Source organism: Megalops cyprinoides, chromosome 21 (assembly GCF_013368585.1).
Source record: "Megalops cyprinoides isolate fMegCyp1 chromosome 21, fMegCyp1.pri, whole genome shotgun sequence".
Lineage (NCBI taxonomy): Eukaryota > Metazoa > Chordata > Actinopteri > Elopiformes > Megalopidae > Megalops > Megalops cyprinoides.
The window spans coordinates 2,803,782-2,824,624 of NC_050603.1; the positions used below are offsets into that span (position 1 = coordinate 2,803,782).

Genomic DNA, 20,843 nt, shown 5'->3' on the forward strand with positions numbered 1-20,843 from the left:
CATTCATCTTTGCAGGGCTTTGGGAGGAGAACCTGTCAGTGCGGACCTCTGTAGCTGCAGAGTCATCTACACATGGCCATGACAGAGGAGAAAATAAAGGACAGTGAAAACATATTGTCAGCACAGAGGATAAACTGAACCATGACCGCACACGGTCATGACAGAGGACAGTGCCCGCACACGGTCGTGACAGAGGACAGTGACCGCACACGGTCGTGACAGAGGACAGTGACCGCACACGGTCGTGACAGAGGACAGTGACCGTACACGGTCGTGACAGAGGACAGTGACCGTACACGGTCGTGACAGAGGAGAAAGAGTCTCTCTGACAGTATGACTCAGAGGATTTTATTAGTGCACAATAAATTACAGCACTGAGTCCACCCTCTGAAGGTCAGTCTCTGGCTTTCCCTATCTGCATCTCTCTCTCCCACAAACACATCCTCACTCTATCTGGTGCACTCACACTGACACACTAACACGCTGTCTGACGCACTCTCACTCTCACTCTCACTCTCACTCTCAATCACTCGGTCTCACTCTCTCTCCCTCTCCCCCTGTCTCAGTGGGTGTAGAGGGAGGCGGTGAACACGATGTCCCGCCGGATGGCCAGGGAGGCCCTCTCCATCTTGCTGCCCAGGACGGAGTCCCCCACAATGCGGGCCGCCTGCCGCACCTCCCGCAGAACCTCGTCCAAACGCTGGATACAGCGCACCACCGTGCCCTCCTGCACGTCCGTCAGCTGCGCGATCTCAGAGAAGGGCTGATAGACAGAGAGAGAGAGAGAGGTAAATAAAGTATATACACACTGACTGACTGTACACTACAGTATATTAACACTGCACTGAGAGAGAGATTAATACAGTATATACACACTGACTGAGAGACAGAGCCACTCACCATGCCTCGCGCCCAGCAGTAAACCACCTCAGTCAGCCCGAACTTGAACTGGGCCACGAAGTCTTCCGCCGTCTGTGAAATCCCACAATCCTTCTGCAGCTCGCCGATTCTCTGTGCCAAGCTGAGGACTCGATCGATACTCTGCGGGGGGGTGGGGGGGGAGCGAGAGGGAGAGAGAGAGAAAGAAATAGAGGACAGAGGGAGAGAGAGAGAATTTGAATTTAAGATCAAAAGGAGGGAGACGGAGAGAAAGACAAAGAAAGAGAAGAGGGTTCAACACTGAAAGTGCTTTGAGGTGCTTTTTACGAAGCTTCTCATCCCTCAAATTTCAAGAGACGGCTACACAAGTCAGAGACAGAAATCGACCCCCCTCTCTGGTCCTCTCCCAATCTTTACCGCCCTTCCGTGTCTCTCCATCTTCCCCACAGTCTGTTTATGCTCCCCGCTTTTCGGGTGGAGCAGGGTGCCCCCCCTTGGCTCCCTGCCCTGGTCCCGGAGGCAGAGGTGTCTGCTGGGGATCATTCCAATGATAAATTGGAATTGGAATGATAAACATCCAATGATGTAAATTAGGTTAACTGCGTGCAGCTCCTTCATCTGACCTCTACATCTTTTAACATGCTAAAAATCCGTACTGTCAGAAGTGTGTGCTGTGAGGTGCCTTTGTACAGTTTAAAGACAGAGACAAAGCATCTGATTCCACCCACTTTCCTTATTATCTGCCTCTTGAACAAACCTGGGGGCAGCTCTCTCAATTAGGATTAATTAGCTGGCTCAATTAATTACTCTACACTCCATTGAACAGGTAATTACTCACAATAAAAGGAGAATATCTGTCTGTACTACTCATGTGTTTCAGGAGCTCAAATAAACAGAAAATGCAGAGAAACGTGTTTACTTCCGTCCTTCTGTTGGAACACACACACGTCCAGCAGCCCATAACTGTAAGGAAGGCCCATACACAAATACAATATATGGAAGAAATACTGAGAATATATTACACAGAATATATTTTTAGCTCAATCAATATATTTAAAATATTCAAATATTGCCATTTAGGTATATTGCAATATATTTCTGCTTTGTATCAATATATTTTAAATGTAGTTGTAATGTACTCTTGGACTGAATAACATGTTTCTCAGAATATTACAATATATTTCATTTTTGCACAGGTAACTGCCAGAGGATATCCAGTGGCAAAAAAAAACATCAATCAAAGTGATACTTTGTTTGACAGAGCAGTCAGCTAGAGTCAAAACCGGCGAACGCAGTGTTTTAAAGCTTTCACAGCGCACAGGTGAGCTTCGTGCCACACCACAGGACGGAGAACAAGAAAAAGATGCACTCACAACCTGAGAGAGAGCCGACTCGCTCACAGAGAGAGCCGACTCGCTCACAGAGAGAGCCGACTCGCTCACAGAGAGAGCCGACACGCTCACAGAGAGAGCCGACACGCTCACAGAGAGAGCCGACACGCTCACAGAGAGAGCTCAGAGATGCATGTGCTCAGACTCCAGCAAAGGGTACGAACGCACACACACGAACATCTACATACACGCTTGCTCATGCAGGCGAGCACGTCTCGCTCACTCTGGCACACACTAATACAGTCATGTGCACATGTACAAGCTCATGGTCTATGATACACGCGCACACACACAGTCGTACTCTCTCACACACTCATACTTCCTCTTCATATACGCACACAGCAAGTCATGAATACACACACACTCCTGCTCTATAGGACAGACAGACACACATGCACACACACATGCACACACACATGCACACACACATGCACACTCACACTCACACTCACACTCACACTCACACTCACGTACCTCCTGCAGGGTGCTGGTGATGTGGGGCACGGTCTGCGTGTTCTGTGTAAACACCAGGCAGGACAGCAGGGCGGCGCTCTCCTCGGGGGCGAGCGGGCTCAGGGTGTTCTCAAACAGCAGCTCGGTGAGCAGCAGCTCGTGGCTACTGATCTGACATGCCACCCGCCCTTTCAGCTGCACCGCCCCACTGCTGTCCACGTAGTTCAGGTGCTGGAGAACCTGCGGGGGAGACAGCGCCATAATATAACCGTAACCATAACCCTAACCCTAACCCTAACCCTAACCATAACCATAACCCTAACCCTAACCCTTCCCCTAACCATAACCATAACCATAACCCTAACCCTAACCATAACGCTACCCCTTCCCCTTCCCCTAACCATAACCATAACCATAACCCTAACCCTAACCCTAACCATAACCATAACCCTACCCCTTCCCCTTCCCCTAACCATAACCTTAACCCTAACCCTAACCCTAACCCTAACCATAACCCTACCCCTTCCCCTTCCCCTAACCATAACCTTAACCCTAACCCGTACCCCTAACTCCTAACGCCAACCCTCATTTACACCACAGCCACCATAACCATAATCATATGTATATCAGTAAAATGGCCATAACCATAACCACTATATTCATTTATACCACAACCACATCCATAACCATAACCAGGTTCATAACCTCGGGGTATGTGTGACCAAACACTCACTTATTTTTGCTTATTTAAAACTTGACAGACAGGAAAGTGAATTACTTGCTTTTAACTTCAGAAGTGTAACGTTTACTGAGGTAAACTGCACATCCAGAGGAGTGGGACTGTGGAGGGGGTTCTTCATTCAGTGAGACAGGCAGACAGACAGACAGGTATGGTGTGATGTGCAGGACAGACCTTGATCCTCTGGTGGTACTCAGGAAGCAGGGATAGAGACTGATCTGAGACCAGGAACAGCAGCTTGTCCAGCTCCTCCTGGACCGTCATCCTCTCCTGCACGCGTATGAACTGGGGCAGAGAGAGACAGATATAGTCTATATAGTTCAGTGGAATTTCCACTTAAAACCTGTCACTGTTACAAGCAATTTTTGGCTATCACTGTATTTTAATAAGCTGTGTTCCATTCAGAGCTTTCAAAGCTTTAGCGGTATCTTCTGCAGTGCCCTCTATGCTAATGAAGTGTTTTGAAAGTTTGAAAGTTGAGATTTAGAGAGAGACACAGAAAGAAATGGGAAAAGATAGAGATGGAGAAAGATGGAGATGGAGAAAGAGAAAAGAAAGGAGAGGAGAAGAAGGAGAGAGGGATTTTAAATTACACACCCTGTACAGTGACAAGAGAAGTTGAATGTGCGCGCACACACACACACACACACACACACACACACACACACGCCTACCTGCTCAGAGAAAGTGGGGCAGTGGACGCAGCCGAAGTCTTTCAGACTCTCCTGCAAAGCTCGCACCCGCAGAGACCCCTCCACCACCTCCACCGCTTTCAGCTGGAGGTCATTCACAGGGTCGAGGGTCGGCACACCTTCAGGGTTCGCCTCGGCCAATCGGAGGAGCTCTTGCGTTGCCGTGGAGATGGCCTGCCCTGGAGGGTCGAGCCTGACAGACAGACAGAGTGAGAGGGAGGAAGGGTAAGAAAGGAGAAGGAGGAGAGAGGCAGGAAAGAGAGGGAAGGGGGAAAAAGAACGAGAGCAAAGGTGGATAGAACACATGTTGCCCTGACAACATGACTCTGCCCGCCCTCTGTGAGTCATCACTCGCTCAGGTCGGTCATGTGACATCAGAATATGATAGTAACATACAGTCCTGCAGCTCTCCACTAGTTAACACAGGCAGTGCACCAGCATGTTTAGGAGGCTGCATCTGCGATGCAGACTTGCCTGACATCACGTGACTCTTTGTCTCTATTTGTGGGACTGCATCAGTTTGGGAGAGTGTCACACACACACACAGTATCACACACACACACAGTATCACACACACACACACACAGTATCACACACAGTATCACACACAGTATCACACACACACCTGAAGCGAGGCTGCTGCCGCTTGTTGTAGTTGTCGATGATCCGCTCTGGAATGACTTTCAGGGTTTTCACAGTGATGGCAGAAATATCCTGCAGCTTCAGCTTCTGCACCGTGTGACTGCAGGGGCCTGATGCACAACAACACAGTCAGCAACATGCAGCACAACAGCACAGCCTACACACACACACACACACACACACACACACAACACAACAGCACAGCCTACACACACACACACACACACACACACACACACACACACACACACACACAACACAACAGCACAGCCTACACACACACACACACACACACACACAGCACAACAGCACAGCCTACACACACAGCACAACAGCACAGCCTACACACACACACACACACACACACAGCACAACAGCACAGCCTACACACACAGCACAACAGCACAGCCTACACACACACACACACACACACAACACAACACACACACACAGCACAACAGCACAGCCTACACACACAGCACAACAGCACAGCCTACACACACACACACACACACACACAACACAACACACACACACAGCACAACAGCACAGCCTACACACACAGCACAACAGCACAGCCTACACACACAACACAACACACACACACAGCACAACAGCACAGCCTACACACACACACACACACACAACACAACACACACACACAGCACAACAGCACAGCCTACACACACAGCACAACAGCACAGCCTACACACACACACACACACACACACACACACACACAGCACAACAGCACAGCCTACACACACACACACACACACACACACACACACACACACACACACAGCACAACAGCACAGCCTACACACACACACACACACACACACACAGCACAACAGCACAGCCTACACACACACACACACACACACACACAGCACAACAGCACAGCCTACACACACACACACACACACACACACACACACACACACACACAGCACAACAGCACAGCCTACACACACAACACACGACACAACAACCAGCAGGACTGGTTTACATCTTGACAAGTGCAGTGTTACAGTGTTACAGGTATCTGTAATGGAATAATGTGTGCTACAGTTCTGCAGTTATCTGTAATGGGAGAATGTGCGTTACAGTGTTACAGGTATCTAATGGGAGAATACGTGTTACAGTATTACAGGTATGTGTAATGGAAGAATATGTGTTACAGTGCTACAGATATTTGTAATGGGAGGATGTGTGTGAGTTGTGTACATGTGTCTGCTGCTGTGTAACCCACCCTCAGGTATGAAGAGGGCAGTGCTGTGCAGGTGAGGGAGGGGCCTGGCTTTGGGTGGCTCCGCCCCCATTTCCTCATTCCCTTTCTCACACAGGATGAGAGCAGTGAAGGTGCGGTTCACTGAATCACTGGATACCTGGGGGGGGATGGAGAGATAGGGGGAGAGAAGAAGACAGACAGTAAATAGAGACAGAGGAAGAGGTGGAGTGCAGGACAGAGATGGGAGAGAGGCATCAGAAGAGATGACTTGACACATTAACTGCGAACAGAGGTGGATGTAGGAAGATATCATCATGCACACTGTGTGAACAGGGGACCTAAACCTGAACACAAGGTGCTGACAGCAGCAGGGAGAGCAGCGGACAGAGAGAGAGTGCAGTCGGTCGAGCTGAAACACACACACACACCTGCAGAATGACTCCCAGGGCGTTGCAGTGCTGAGCATTGTTCACCACCACCACGCGGCCCACAGACAGAGCCTTCAGCCCACTGACTGACTCCAGCACAGCCCTCTGATTCAGATCCGGGGACAGAGGGTTAAACACAGTGCGTTAGTGCTGATCACAGATCAGGGTAATGACTGCAGTGTGTCAATGTGGCACAGTGTGACACTGCGTGTCAGTGTGTCAGCACATGTCGATGTGTGTTTGCGTAAAACGGAGTATGAAAGTGTGTGTCAGTATGTGTCAGTGTGTGTCAGTATGTGTCAGTGTGTGTCAGTGAAGAGAGGTGTGTGTCAGTGTGTGTCAGTATGTGTCAGTGTGTGTCAGTGTGTGTCAGTGAAGAGAGGTATGTGTCAGTGTGTGTCAGTATGTGTCAGTGTGTGTCAGTGAAGAGAGGTGTGTGTCAGTGTGTGTCAGTATGTGTCAGTGTGTCAGTGAAGAGAGGTATGTGTCAGTGTGTGTCAGTGAAGAGAGGTGTGTGTCAGTGTGTGTCAGTATGTGTGAGTATGTGTCAGTGTGTGTCAGTGTGTGTCAGTGAAGAGAGGTATGTGTCAGTGTGTGTCAGTGAAGAGAGGTGTGTGTCAGTGTGTGTCAGTACGTGTCAGTGTGTGTCAGTGAAGAGAGGTGTGTGTCAGTGTGTGTCAGTATGTGTCAGTGTGTGTCAGTGAAGAGAGGTATGTGTCAGTGTGTGTCAGTGAAGAGAGGTGTGTGTCAGTGTGTGTCAGTATGTGTCAGTGAAGAGAGGTATGTGTCAGTGTGTGTCAGTGTGTGTCAGTGAAGAGAGGTATGTGTCAGTGTGTGTCAGTGTGTGTCAGTGAAGAGAGGTATGTGTCAGTGTGTGTCAGTATGTGTCAGTGCATTCGTTTGTTGGAGTCAGTATGAGTGAGTGTGTGCCAGCATTGAATCGTGTGTGTCAGTGAAGAGAGGTATGTGTCAGTGTGTGTCAGTGTGTGTCAGTGAAGAGAGGTATGTGTCAGTGTGTGTCAGTATGTGTCAGTGTGTGTCAGTGAAGAGAGGTGTGTGTCAGTGTGTGTCAGTGTGTGTCAGCGTGCGGTACCTGTAGGCCCTCGGTGGTAATGCGCAGCTCAGTCAGGGTGTGGTAGTAGGGCAGGATGTCAGCCAGCTGACCCTCAGTATCGAAAGGAGGGAGGGAGGCAAGCTGCTGCTTCAGCTGGGTGATCCGCCGCTCATGGGCCTGACACACACAGAGGGGAGGGCAGTCAGAAAAGATGCTGGGAGATATAGTACTTGACTGGCTCTATGACCTCTACTCCAATGGCAGCTGGGAGATGTAGTATCTGAGTGTCTTTCTGGCAGCAGCCCTTGAGGGTGCTAAGAGATGCAGTGTCTGGATCTCTCTATGGCCTTTTTCTGAGGGATAGTTGGGATATGTAGTGCCTGAGTGTCCCTGTGGGCTCTTCCCAGGGGGCTGCTGGGAGATGTAGTACCTGAGTGTCTCTGTGGCTCTCTGAAAAGCTCCTCCTCATCATGTCGGTGACCTGCAGGGCCTCCACGCGCAGCAGGTTCAGGATCATGGTGTAGGTGAGTCTGAACTGGGACTGCAGCACCGTGGGCTTCCCCTGAGAGACAGGAAGTGCGTCAGATTCACCGAGACACACTGAAAATGTACGTATGGTATCCTGGAAATTTCAGACATTCCGTGCTGAATAGAAAGCTCTTATTTACCAACAGCTCCCGTTAACATCTGTAAAGTGAATGCAACAACTGTTATTCACAGCGATCTTGGACTTAACTGCATTGGCACTGGTGGGTATTTTCTGCTCCTCACAGTTTTCTGATGTCAGGAACTCCATCAGTATTTTGACTGTTACAGTTCAGACTAGTCTCTTCTTAAGCCTCTAACTCCTCCAAATCCTAACCAACCACATAAAGCCTTTACCATCAAATCTATCCCTGCTCACAAAAGCCACTCATTTATTAAACTGACTGATCAAACATGCTGACTACCCGGATTAATAACAAAGACTGTGCTTCGGTCTCTCAGCCTGGCGTGGCCTCAGGGTCTGCTCACGCGGGTTTCACGCTGAGCTGCTCAGTGGCTGGTCTCACGCAGGGTGTTTAACACGGAGCCTCAATGCCCAGACGGACAGACGGACACACAGACGCACCAGCATCATGACGTGGAGTTCGCCCATGTCGTGCACGCCCGACTTGCAGAGGATAATGACGGTTCCCGTGGCGTCCAGGCCCCTCCGCCCTGCCCGGCCGGCCATCTGGATGTACTCCCCTACACCGCACAGGACAGGAAAGGGTTAACACCCTGAAGCTGGCACCTGGGGGGGGGGGGGTACCCTGGTGCCAGAGATGATTCTGGTTTTTCTTCCCTGCGAGCTCTTCATTCCATAATCACATGTACATAATCATATCAGTTATTACGTTGAGTGAACGCAGGTGACTGTGTCACAAAGGTGCGCCCCTTGCTTTGATGTTTCGCCAAACGTGCACGGTCGTCTGCAGAGACTCAACCTCGGCATCCATCCAGACACTCGATTACGAGCTCAGACGGAACGGCTCTGGCACGGCCTGCCAGGCCGGGCTCTGCCTCTGATGTACACTGCAGGCACAGAGAGAGACACCGGCGTCCCCAAGTGTGGCTTTCACAGATCTTCATTCGTGTAATTAATATAATAAACATAAATCAATAACAAAATAAGTAATAATCAATAATAAATATAACAAAGTAGCAGGCACCACTGTATGTGCTCATTAGAATGATGTGGGTACAGTATGATCACCTCCAGGAGAATTCTTAGACAGTATGCACACACTGACACAGATACTGCACCATGCTCATATTTTAGCACTGAACTTATGCACAGTCACTGTGCTGCTGGCTGTTCTGTGCCTGTGATCCTTCTGTCTCCCAGTGGCTCCTGTGATTTGCATTAATGTAGCATTTGCCGTATACACAGTGAAAACGATCAGTACACTGTGTATTGCATAGTTCACACAGAAACAGGGTTAGTACTGCATACCTTCCATTGTACAGCACAGACAAAGGGTTAATACTCTAATCTCCGATGAACACTTCATACTGAGCATGAAGGCTAGGGCTTTATACTGTACACAACATAAAGAAAGCAGAAATAAATGCGTATTAATACTGCAGACTGCAGGTATAATGTACATGTCACCGTTGATAAGGTACTGCTCCGTATTGCTCTGGAGAGTAGAGAGTAGTATAGACAGCATCATTCTGTCCTGCATTATGAATGATCTGCTGCTGCAGTCTTCAGAGGCTGTGTGCTGATTACTGCACGCTCTCACAACACGCGCATAACCCCATTATGTCACCAGGACCCCGTCACAGGGCGGATTACAGCCCGGGGCACAGAGACAGTACAGAGCACAGAGACTACAGAGAATACAGCACAGGGAAATCAGCACAGTGAACGCAGCACACAGAGACTACAGCACAGTGAATACAGCGCACAGAGACTACAGCACAGAGACTGCAGTGCACAGAGACTGTAGTGCACAGAGACTGCAGCACAGTGAATTCAGCACACAGAGACTACAGCACAGAGACTGCAGTGCACAGAGACTGCAGTGCACAGAGACTGCAGCACAGTGAATACAGCACAGAGACTGCAGCACAGAGACCGCAGAGCACAGAGATGGAAGCAGAGACTACAGAGCTCGAGCACAGGGACTGCAGTGCACAAAGACCACACAGGCAGTAATTGCTGCAGACAGGTTAAGACTACAGAGCACTGTGCAGAGAGACTGTCTGAAGTGCCTCACACCCCAAGATGCTGACAGTGACGCACAGAGACGGGTGGGGGGGGTGGGGGGGGGGGGGGTTGTTGTGTAACGGGTCCGTCATCAGAGCCCCGGGGCACAGAGAGGGTTGCGTAACCCCTGTGTGTGCAGGGCGGGGGGCGATACGGTACCAGGCAGCAGGTTTCTGAAGCCCGTCCCATCGTGTTTTCGGATGCTGTCGAACACCACCGTCCTCGCAGGCATGTTCACGCCCATGGCGAACGTCTCTGTGGCAAACAAGACCTGGAGGAGAGAATACCATCAATCAGTCAAGCCCTTCAGGAGGAGACAGGACAGGGTGTAATGAACATCTCTGAATCAACTGACAAATTAATGCACCCATCCATCCATCAACTACCTAATCGCTACCTCACCAGCAAACCATGCAGACTGCAGCGGCAGCAGTCAGTGGGTGGGGCTGAAGCTGGGGGAGGCGGGATTTGGGGGGGTGGGATGAGAGTGGGGTGGAGCCGCTCAGTGAGCGGGGCTGGCAGCACTGGGTGGGCGGGGCTTACACACACCTTCACCAGTCCTCGGGAGAAGAGCATCTCGATGACCTCCTTGAGGATGGGCAGGATGCCGCTGTGGTGCACAGCGATGCCCCTCTTCAGCAGGTCCCTCATCAGCAGGATCTGCAGAGAGTCACAGACACCTCACACATCCGGCAGGTATCGTCACGGCAACCAGCACTGTGGCACACACCTCACACATCTGGCACGTATCGTCACAGCAACCAGCGCTGCCACACACCTCAACATCTCTGGCAGGTATTGTCATGGCAACCCAGCACTGTGGCACACACCTCAACACCACCAGCAAGTATCGTTATGACAACAAGCTTGGTGTCACACCACAATATGCACTCCAGCAGGTATTGTCTTGGCAACAAGCACAAGGGCACACTGCAGTATGTACTCTGGCAGGTATTGTCACGGCAACGAGCACCGTGACCACCAACAGGTTGGGTGGCGTTACAGGTCACTGACAGTAAAGATGTCAACCCCAGGCCCCACAGCCTGGTGGCCATATGCTATATTTTCCATTTTATTTAAAGGGCTGTTTGTGAGAGGGCTGCTGACACAGCCACACAGGGCAGTACTGTGGTGCTGTGGTTTAACGACAGTTACTTAAACTGTTTCAGTAAAACACCCAGCTGTACATGGAACAATGTAGGCAACATCTAACATCTGTGCAGGTAAATGTGCATTGGCCTGTGCTGAATTCACACAGCAAGGTACAAGATTCCAAATACCCTCATGGACTGTGCTCCGACATCCTCGAAAGGCACTGTGTAATTTCAATCCGTTATTGTTTTCTTATGATCAGAACACGTATCTTTGACCCTCAAGGCCAAAGGGGTGGGGCTACGGAGTGGCTGTGCTCGAACCTGAGGCAGCTGGCGGTCTCCGCCTCGGAGGCGGCTCAGGCTCTTCTGGAAGAAGGAGTGGATCTCGCTCTTCTCCACGGAGTTGGTGAGGTCCATGGAGGACAGCGAGCGGGCGTTGTCATCGCAGCGGGAGCGCGAGAAGGTGAAGGCCACCACCGGAGTCTGCTGCCGCTGAGACAGGAAGTGCAGGAGGGCCAACCACACCGCCCGGTCCTGCCGGAGGGGGAGGGGACAGAGTCAGACAGACAGACAGACAGACAGACAGACAGGTGCTTCACCTGTGTGGCTACAGAGACAGTGAGACAGACATACAGACAGACAGACAGGTGCATTACCTGTCTGGCTATAGAGACAGTGAGACAGACAGACAGACAGACAGGCAGGTGCGTTACCTGTGTGGCTATAGAGACAGTGAGACAGACATACAGACAGACAGGCAGGTGCGTTACCTGTGTGGCTATAGAGACAGTGAGACAGACATACAGACAGACAGGCAGGTGCGTTACCTGTGTGGCTATAGAGACAGTGAGACAGACATACAGACAGACAGGCAGGTGCGTTACCTGTGTGGCTATAGAGACAGTGAGACAGACATACAGACAGACAGGCAGGTGCGTTACCTGTGTGGCTATAGAGACAGTGAGACAGACATACAGACAGACAGGCAGGTGCGTTACCTGTGTGGCTATAGAGACAGTGAGACAGACATACAGACAGACAGGTGCGTTACCTGTGTGGCTATAGAGACAGTAAGTTGGACAGACAGACAGGTGTGTTACCTGTGTGGCTATAGAGACAGTGAGACAGACATACAGACAGACAGACAGGTGCGTTACCTGTGTGGCTGTGGTGCTCTGGGAGGATCCCTTGGCTCCGAAAGACTGGGCGTGTTTGCTGGTGCGCTCCTTCTTAGCCTCCACAGCCGCATAGTACCTGCAGACACGAGGCATATCCCAGATCTCCCAATGTCCACAAGCAACTGGACCAGACAGTGTTGAACTGAATACCACAAAGTCTGATTCACACAGTAAAAGGAAAAGTAAAAGTTCATGATTTAAACTGGATCAGTTTGTTATTAAGCAGCTTCAGGAGTTCATAATGAATTGATTTTGAATCAGCTGTGTTGAAGCAGGGAGAGATCTAAAACATGCAGGACAAGGGGTACTCCAGGAGAGGTTTGGGAAGTGCTGGTGTAAATGAATGAATGAATGTTAGGGGGCGCCGTTTCACCCTTTGGTCAGGAAGTTTCCGGCAGCGTCGACCAGAAGGAAGAGCTCTTTCTGGGTCTTGGTGCTGTTGCCGGTGTAGAGGTAGTGTTCCAGTGGGACCGGCCTCTTCACGGTGCTGATCACGTAGATGGGCCTCTTCTTTATGCGCCTACAGGGCAGAGAGGCCTGTTAGGGGGGGGACACACTGCCCCCCAGGCAGCTCAGCAACAGCCAGAGCCTGTCAGAGGGGCAGTGAGAGACCACCTGACTGACACCATACGAACCATCACACAGCCGTACACTTCACTGTTACAGCCTCCAGAGCTGCCGGGTCCAACTGTCACCATTTCAGTACTATGGTGGTCAGACTTCCTATTTATTCAGTGGTTCAGATTTATATTTGATGTTTTTAATGTCATTTTTTTGCATTGTGTAATTTCCTTTGGCAATATTTACTAAATGCCAGTAAAGCAAATTGAATTGCACTAAATTTACTTTTTAGACACACACACACACACACACACACTCGTGGGCGTACCCTATCCACTCGCTGAACTCCAGGGCGTTGGGCACCGTGGCGCTGAGCAGGATGATACTGACATGATCAGGAAGCATAATCAGCACCTCCTCCCAAACCACACCCCTCTGAGAGAGAGAGAGAGAGAGAGGGGGAAAGAGAGAGAGAGAGAGAGGGCAGGGAGGGAGAGGGAGGGGGAGAGACAGGGACAGTAACATTACTGAGTTCAACTGTTAATGCTGAAAGAACCGTACACACACTTTACTAAAGGCAGTGGACCAAATATAAAAAGATGACTTTTCAGCGGAGGGCCCCTCTGAGTGCCAGACTGACAGGCTCTCATTAAATACAGAGTCATGGTGATGCTGTCTCACCTCTGCGTCGTTGATGTAGTGCACCTCGTCGAAGATCACCCACTCCAAATCCCGAATGACCTCGGAGCCATTGTACAGCATGGACCTTCAGGACAGAGTTTCCGTTAGCCACACACAGACTTACACACCTTCACGGAGCATGGCTCTCACCCGTGCAGTGGATCCACAGCACTTCCTGAGGTGCGTACAGCCACGGTAATGGGGTATACCCGCTGTCACTGCCAGCGGCGTGAGGGCGTGGTTTTGCCTCTGCAGTCATCAGACTTGTGTCCTAAATCCCACCTCCCATCTCCCTTTGGAGCCAAACTGGAGCGGAGGTACCCAGAGCCCAGGGAAAGTGCTGGGAGCTCTGGACTCTACACACCGTGTGGGATGTGCTACACAGACATGCCGCCAGGTCTCGCTAACCAGCATGGCAAAGAAAGGTGGAGCCATCAAGGGGCATCTACAAGCTGTTGGACAGTTTGTTTTATGTACAGTGTTATGTATTGTGTCATAAAAATGTTTTTCAATTAGAGGGCATCACTCTTAAGGTGAGTGATTCTTTTTGACCTGTAGAACACGGTGACAGTATGAGTGTAACAGAGTGTAGGAGTGGGAGAGTATCAATGCGCTATACACTCTTTGTCCTGGAGAACATACAGTTGTGTGTTTCATATTACGGGGATCATTGAGGAGTGTTGGTGTAACAGACTGTGACACAGTATCAGTGTGTCATGGTATCAGTGCATCACAGACACAGTGTGTCACAACATCAGTGTGCCACAGCATCAGTGTGTTATAGTATCAGTGCATCATGATATCATTTTATCATAGGCTATCTCTGAGAGTATCAGTGTGTCACAATGTCAGTGTGTCACAGAGTCAGTGCGTCACAATGTCAGTGTGTCACAGAGCCAGGCACCTGAGGATCTCAGTGGTCATGATGAGGCAGGAGGCCTCTGGATTGAGCTGCACATCCCCGGTCAACAGCCCCACGTCCCCAAAGGTGTTCTTAAAGTCCCTGAACTTCTGATTGGACAGCGCCTTGATGGGAGAGGTGTAGATCGTCCTATCAGAGCAGAGGGAGAGGGAGAGAGCGTTAATATGCAAACTCATTGGTTTGGCAGAATCCCCACAATGCACTACCATGGATCCAAAAATAACAGAGGGTGACAGACAAACACAGAGAAGCTCGCGCACACATACACACACACACGCGCGCGCACACACACACACCTGGTCATGTGCTTCTGGGAGAGAGCGATGGCGTACTCAGCCACCACAGTCTTGCCGGCGGAGGTGTGAGCCGCAACAAAAACAGAGTCATGAGCCTCCAGCCTCAACACTGCCTGCTTCTGAAAGCCGTCCAGCTCAAATGGCCACTGGGGGAGGGAGGGAGAGAAGGAGAGGGAGGAGGGAGGGGGAGGTGAATATTATTTTAGAAATTTCACATTTAACTAACATGCACCTATGCTCCATTACTGATTAATTCATTATAATATTAGTTTCTCATCATGTTATTGATTACTTGCATCATGGTGAGTTATTTTTGTTACAGGTTAGTAATTATGCTAGTGGTCTGTCACATCGCTGGAAATGTATCACACCATTAGTCTGCTGGAACATCATTGGTCAGCTACGACACTCCAGTCCGCACATGCTCAGAGGGTACCTTGAAGGCCGGCTCGGGAATGCGCTTGTAGAAGTCGTCGCAGGGAGAGCTGATGTCCACAGGAATGGCCCACCTCTTCTTCTCTGCCTCCTGTTCTCCCTCCTTCCCCTTCCCTCCCTCGCTCAGCCCGGCCGACGAGACAGCTGCGGTTGAAGGAGGGGGCGCAGACTCCTGGGATGGAGGGGGAGAAGGTGACGAATTACAGGGACCGGACTGATACGGCCATCACTATCACTCCACTCATACTGAAGAGCACTGCTCTGCTTCACACACCAATCACCACACAGCACACAGTGGCCGGAAGGTGAGGCTGCACAATACACGCTGTGATTGGTCAGGGTCAGTGTGACACTGATGGTGACACACATAACCCCAACTTCATTCCTCAACCACTGCTGACCACTAATGTTGCAGATTACAGGGCGGAGGAGTAAAAATGTAGTATAAATGTTTTTGAAAATGTGGTAACATGACAAGGTTATGTTTCAAAACACCTGCACAGAGCAAATTAATAATTACACTAGAATCCAAAAGTACCAGAAAATATTACCCACTTATATCAATGGGTAACACTGAGTGGCTGAAAGCGAGAGAGCTGTCACTGTTTGGTGTGAAAGGGTCTATACCTTGATCCCCAAGTCTTCCAGGCTGTTGGAACGGGGTATTTTAGGCACGTCACCTGACTTCTTCCCTCCCTCCCCTCCCTCTCCCTCAGGGCGAGTGTCAATGATGTCATCAAAATTGGAGAGGAGGGACAGCAGGTTGACCTCTCCCGCTGAGGTTTTGGTATCTTTAGGATGAGTGAAAGCACGATAATGAGAGACCGCCATGCAGATTACTCTGGCCAAGGACTTTATATCAACATGACAGAATGTGCTTGTAGATGTTCTCTATTAATGTGCACATGTATTCATCTTACTTTGGACAGCAAACACCACATGGTGTGGTACAGTACAGGTATAACACTGAGGTTTAGTTCAGTTGCAGTCAACCTCCTCTGACCGCATACTTGATTTAATGCATACTTACTTTAGTGTACAGGAAGCATCTAATCTGATCATAAAATGCACTGTTTCCCACGGTTTGTTCAGTTGCTGTTTAAATGCAGTGTAAGTGTATTGAATGGGTAAGTGCATTAAACCATTACCTGCAGTACTAGAATCACCTTCAGTGTTAGAATCAAGGTATGTTATCATGTTTTCAGATCTGAGAACACATTTGCGCTCCTGGGCCATTCTGCAGGTTTTGTTTTTACACTTTAGCTGGAAATGTGCAGAGAATTCAGCAATTCAGACAAACACACACAGAGAACTAGGGACTGGGCAATGTTCCAAGAGATGAGAGCTGTTCAGACAGGCAGACAGACAGGACAGACTGACAAGCAGAGCTGACACACAGCCAGACAGACAGCAGAAACAGACAGACAGACAGCCAGCCAGACAGTAGAGACAGACAGCCAGACAGACAGACGGTAGAGACAGCCAGACAGACACACCTCTGTCACTGAAGTCCATCCCAGCCTTTAGCCCTGGGGCCACTGTGAGTAAACCTGTAGGAGGAACCACACACACACTTCACTAAACTGTCAATAACAGACACCACTCGCAATGCATGAAGGGAGCATCAAACCCATTACACACAGTGTCATCCAGATTTGCTCTCTGACACATTACAAACTCTCCGCCTTCCCATCGTTCAACACGTGGGTCTGTTCTCAAAAAGTCAATCGGTGTGAACGGCATGTATGGTTGGAGCTGCCAAGACTAAGTTGGTTGACTGGCCATTACAAAGCAAGCTAACAAATCCTTCACATGCTCATACAAACACTTTCTCTGGATTTTAGGATTCTAGCAGAAGCCCTACATAGCCCTTAAGAAAAACATTACTTTCAGAATCAAAAGACTTCTTCACTGAGTAGTATTCTTGTACTGCACTACACTTCAGCAGGGCTTTATGACTCTGGACGCTGCTACTCCAGAGTCTACACCAATGCTTTGACTGGCAGTATCTCTCAGTCACTATGGTTACAAGGGAACCTGACCAGGATGGTCTTTTCTCTGGCCCCTCCCCACATTTCCCCCCAGCTAAATGAAATCACCTTTCTCAAAGTCGATGTCTTCCTCCGCCTCAGTCTTCTTCTTAATCTGCTCCAGAGTCAGCTCCTCCATCCCTCCTGAGAGACAGGGGGAGACAGAGAGACAGTCAGTTTTAAAGTGATTTAATTTGAGCAAATGACTGAGGGACTCGGCATTAACAGAGAACATCAGATACACAGACTCTGACAACATTGTGCTAAATATAAAGGCAGAGTCACCCCTCAGGTCTCGATATTAAAAGCCTGCGTTAACAGAGAAACCCAGAGGAAAACAATCGCTCTCTGTGAATGCACTGAGCAGAGAGAGCAGGAGAGACAGAGGGAGTAGTCAATGTCGAATAAAAACAGTATTCACACAGAGAGAGGACAGAGAGGCATGACGTCTTATCTGGGGTATTTTAACAGGCTGAAAAAACAAAATGTCCATATACAGTATCCACTTATTGGTGTCAAACCAGAATGGAATAACTATTAAAAATAACTGTAACCATTTGTTTCCACAGATGCTTTACTTCTGGTCTGGCAATAAGTGGACACATCACATCTCAACCCTTATCACCCTGATTCCTCATGGGGGGGGGTCCCAGACCACCCACCTGGCAGAAAGGGGTAGTTGGTGTTGCTCCCCCGGAGGCTTTCGGAGGGGGGCCCGGGGGGGCGCTGCAGGGACAGCGAGTTCTTCGCGGACAGGCCTGTGTCCTCCAACAGCACCTGACAGAGGGACATATTTGTGAGTATACACAAAAATATGTGTTCACGGATATTTCATATATACTCCTATCCCACAATTCCACGATTAGAAAAAGGAGAAAGCAGCCATTTATCAGATAATAAGTGGGTAAAAACGATAAGCTCCTACAGTGACGTTGCCACCTGAAAGGACAGTAAAAGACAGCTAGCTTCTGGCAGGACGGTGCACTTCGGCAGAGGTACAGCTTGGGCGTGGCTGGGTGTGTACCTCTGTGAAGTCCAGCAGCATCCCAGTGGTGGGGTCCCGCACCACAGACAGGCCAGAGTGCAGGGGAGAGGCGGTACAGTGCAGCAGAGAGTCCACCTGTCTGTCCCTCTGAGCCAGCCTGACACACACACACACACACACACAGACACATGCTGTTACAGCGGCTACATCCACATCTACATACAGTAACAACACACAAACTCACACATACACACGCACGCATTCACACAGTTACAGCGGCTACCTCCTATCTACACACACACTAACAACACACACAGAAACACATACATACACTATCACACATACACACACAAACACACATGCATATTCTGTATACACACACACACAAACTGACAGACAGACAGACACATGTATACACATACACAGACACACACGCGCACACAGTCTCAGAAGAACATACTTTAAAAACTTGTGGAAGGCAGAGTCGGTGTCGTGTATGGGAAGCCATTCTGGGTCGCGCAGGAAACGTTTTTCCACCTCCATGCGCAGGTCTGGACTGATCGGAGGCAGACCGTGGGGGAGCTGGGAGGGAGAGGAGGAAGAGTGTGAGGAGAGGAAGAGTGTGGGAGATAACAGGCGAGAAGTGTAACCACAGGACTGTGGGGCAGTACAAACCCTATAATGGGTGGAGCTTCCAAAAACTGTCAATCACTGACCTAGGTGTACATATTAAGGCCTTGCACTCCACAACAAAATGCTATGAGAGGTTCAAATCACATTGGCACTGATGACACGTGGTAGCTCCACCCACTGCGGGGTTCATGAAGCCTCACTCTCCCAGCTATAGGGAAAAGCATTCCTGAGAAGAAAGGGAAGCAGATGGGGAGGGGCAAGGCTGGGACACGCACTTGCCCAAACACTCACGGTGCTCTGTGGGTGTAGAGGCTGGCCGCACGCGATTGGCTGAGAGATCAGCTCAAACCGCCCTGAGCAGCCCATCTCCAGCAGCGACAGAGGGAGGTCAGCCGGCCCCAAAGGCGGCAAATCTGCACAGGGAGAAAAGACAAGTTCCGATTGGTCAATTCCACATTAGAACACACTGGAATGGTCAATTCCAGGGGAGAAAATACTGGATTGGTCAATTCCAGGAAAGAGAATACTGGGTAGGGGTGGAGTTTCAATGTGAAGCAGAGAAGGTAACATCATCAGTATGCAAAAATAAACACTGCTATGCAGAGAAACAACATCACTCATTTGCCTAGTAGATCCCTTCCCTTTTCCAGTGAATGTTACTTGGCTCCCCTTTCAGGGGTGGTCCAATCGTACAGGTGGTCCAATCGTACAGCCATTTAATGTAGTTTTCCAGGTTAAGTGCCTCACTCCATCTATGAACAGAACCTGCAGCTGCAAGCCCAGTGCATGAATCTTAAATGAATTCTGTTCTATTATGCTGTCCTTAAGTTGTGATGACTTTAAGCAAGTGTTAGTGTAATTTTTTCCACTACATACACCTGAGCCTGAGTTCTGCAGCAGCCAGAATCAGTCTAAAACGCTGTGAGCACCGCAGAAAAAGAAACCACTCGTTGGTTAGTAAGCTGGAGTCAGAGCTTTCAGTTTAGGATGTGTACACAAAGTGTTTTGAGATCGAGACATAATCACTCCCACAAGTTCAACTCTTCAGAACTGTGCGATGTTGAGACAGAGAGAGACAGGTTTCGCACTAATACCAGACATTTCTAAACTCTCTGAAATGACTCAGCTTTGGGACTGAATCCCACTGGTATGTCCACAAGCACGCTGTCGTTAGAGAATGCTGTGGCTCGAATAACAGCGAGCTCGCTGACAAACAGTATCATCTTACAGCGATGACAGTGACAGAGAAATACAGAAACAATATTAAATGCCATGCAAGCAAGTGAGTGTCAGAGAAATATAACCGCCACTAGCTAACTGTGCTAGCTATACAAAACCTGCCGTTAGCAGCTTCTGAAATGTATTTTTCTCCTCCTCCATTACAAAAGGCTTTAAAATAAAAATATATCCCATTATCGGATTTCTTACCTATTTTCTCCATCGCTGCCACTGCAGTTGCTCTCGTTTATAGAAAGTGTCAGAGTGGCAGGCGGATACAAACTCCTGGACGCGGAAGTCGTCACGCTGGAGGACCGGAATTTTGTGCTACGAGAAAAAGGAACCGAAACACAGCTGCTAAAAACGAGCTCTCTCATGTAATTAAAAATAAAGATAACAGTTTCAGGAGTTTTAGCAATAAAAATGTTGTTTATACAAGCCAGTACATGATTCATATCCTCAAAGGCTTTTACTTTTATCTTTTTATCTCTGCATTTTATGTTGATATTTTAAGAAATACATTTATTTAAACATTAAATATATAGTATTATAATGAATATT

The 20,843-nt window shown here is 49.2% G+C and overlaps 1 protein-coding gene across 1 annotated transcript; it reads right to left on the reverse strand.

The window, feature by feature from the left end:
• Positions 1–405: 405 nt before the first annotated feature.
• Positions 406–20,570, reverse strand: skiv2l (SKI2 homolog, superkiller viralicidic activity 2-like). Its single transcript, XM_036555414.1, has 29 exons — positions 20,493–20,570; positions 19,356–19,477; positions 18,892–19,013; positions 18,471–18,588; positions 18,109–18,223; positions 17,516–17,590; positions 16,913–16,966; positions 16,044–16,207; positions 15,418–15,588; positions 14,982–15,127; positions 14,668–14,814; positions 13,764–13,848; positions 13,411–13,517; positions 12,895–13,041; positions 12,501–12,597; positions 11,665–11,877; positions 10,799–10,909; positions 10,409–10,520; positions 8,624–8,742; positions 7,943–8,074; positions 7,552–7,689; positions 6,459–6,563; positions 6,052–6,187; positions 4,780–4,906; positions 4,137–4,347; positions 3,637–3,747; positions 2,745–2,963; positions 901–1,041; positions 406–763 (listed from the first exon to the last, which is right to left on the reverse strand). The coding sequence occupies exons 1-29, from the start codon at positions 20,503–20,505 to the stop codon at positions 563–565; spliced, it is 3,759 nt and encodes a 1,252-aa protein (XP_036411307.1). The 5' UTR covers positions 20,506–20,570; the 3' UTR covers positions 406–562.
• Between the last annotated feature and the right edge of the window lie 273 nt (positions 20,571–20,843).

Bases quoted from the DNA above. Each gene is read 5' to 3' on its own strand.
- skiv2l (XM_036555414.1), bottom strand. The intron at 16,967-17,515 runs GTGATTTCATTT...TTCCTCCTACAG, and splicing joins AGACATCGACTTTGAGAAAG to GTTTACTCACAGTGGCCCCA. The intron at 4,348-4,779 runs GTGTGTGTGTGA...TCTGTCTGTCAG, and splicing joins CGGCAGCAGCCTCGCTTCAG to GCTCGACCCTCCAGGGCAGG.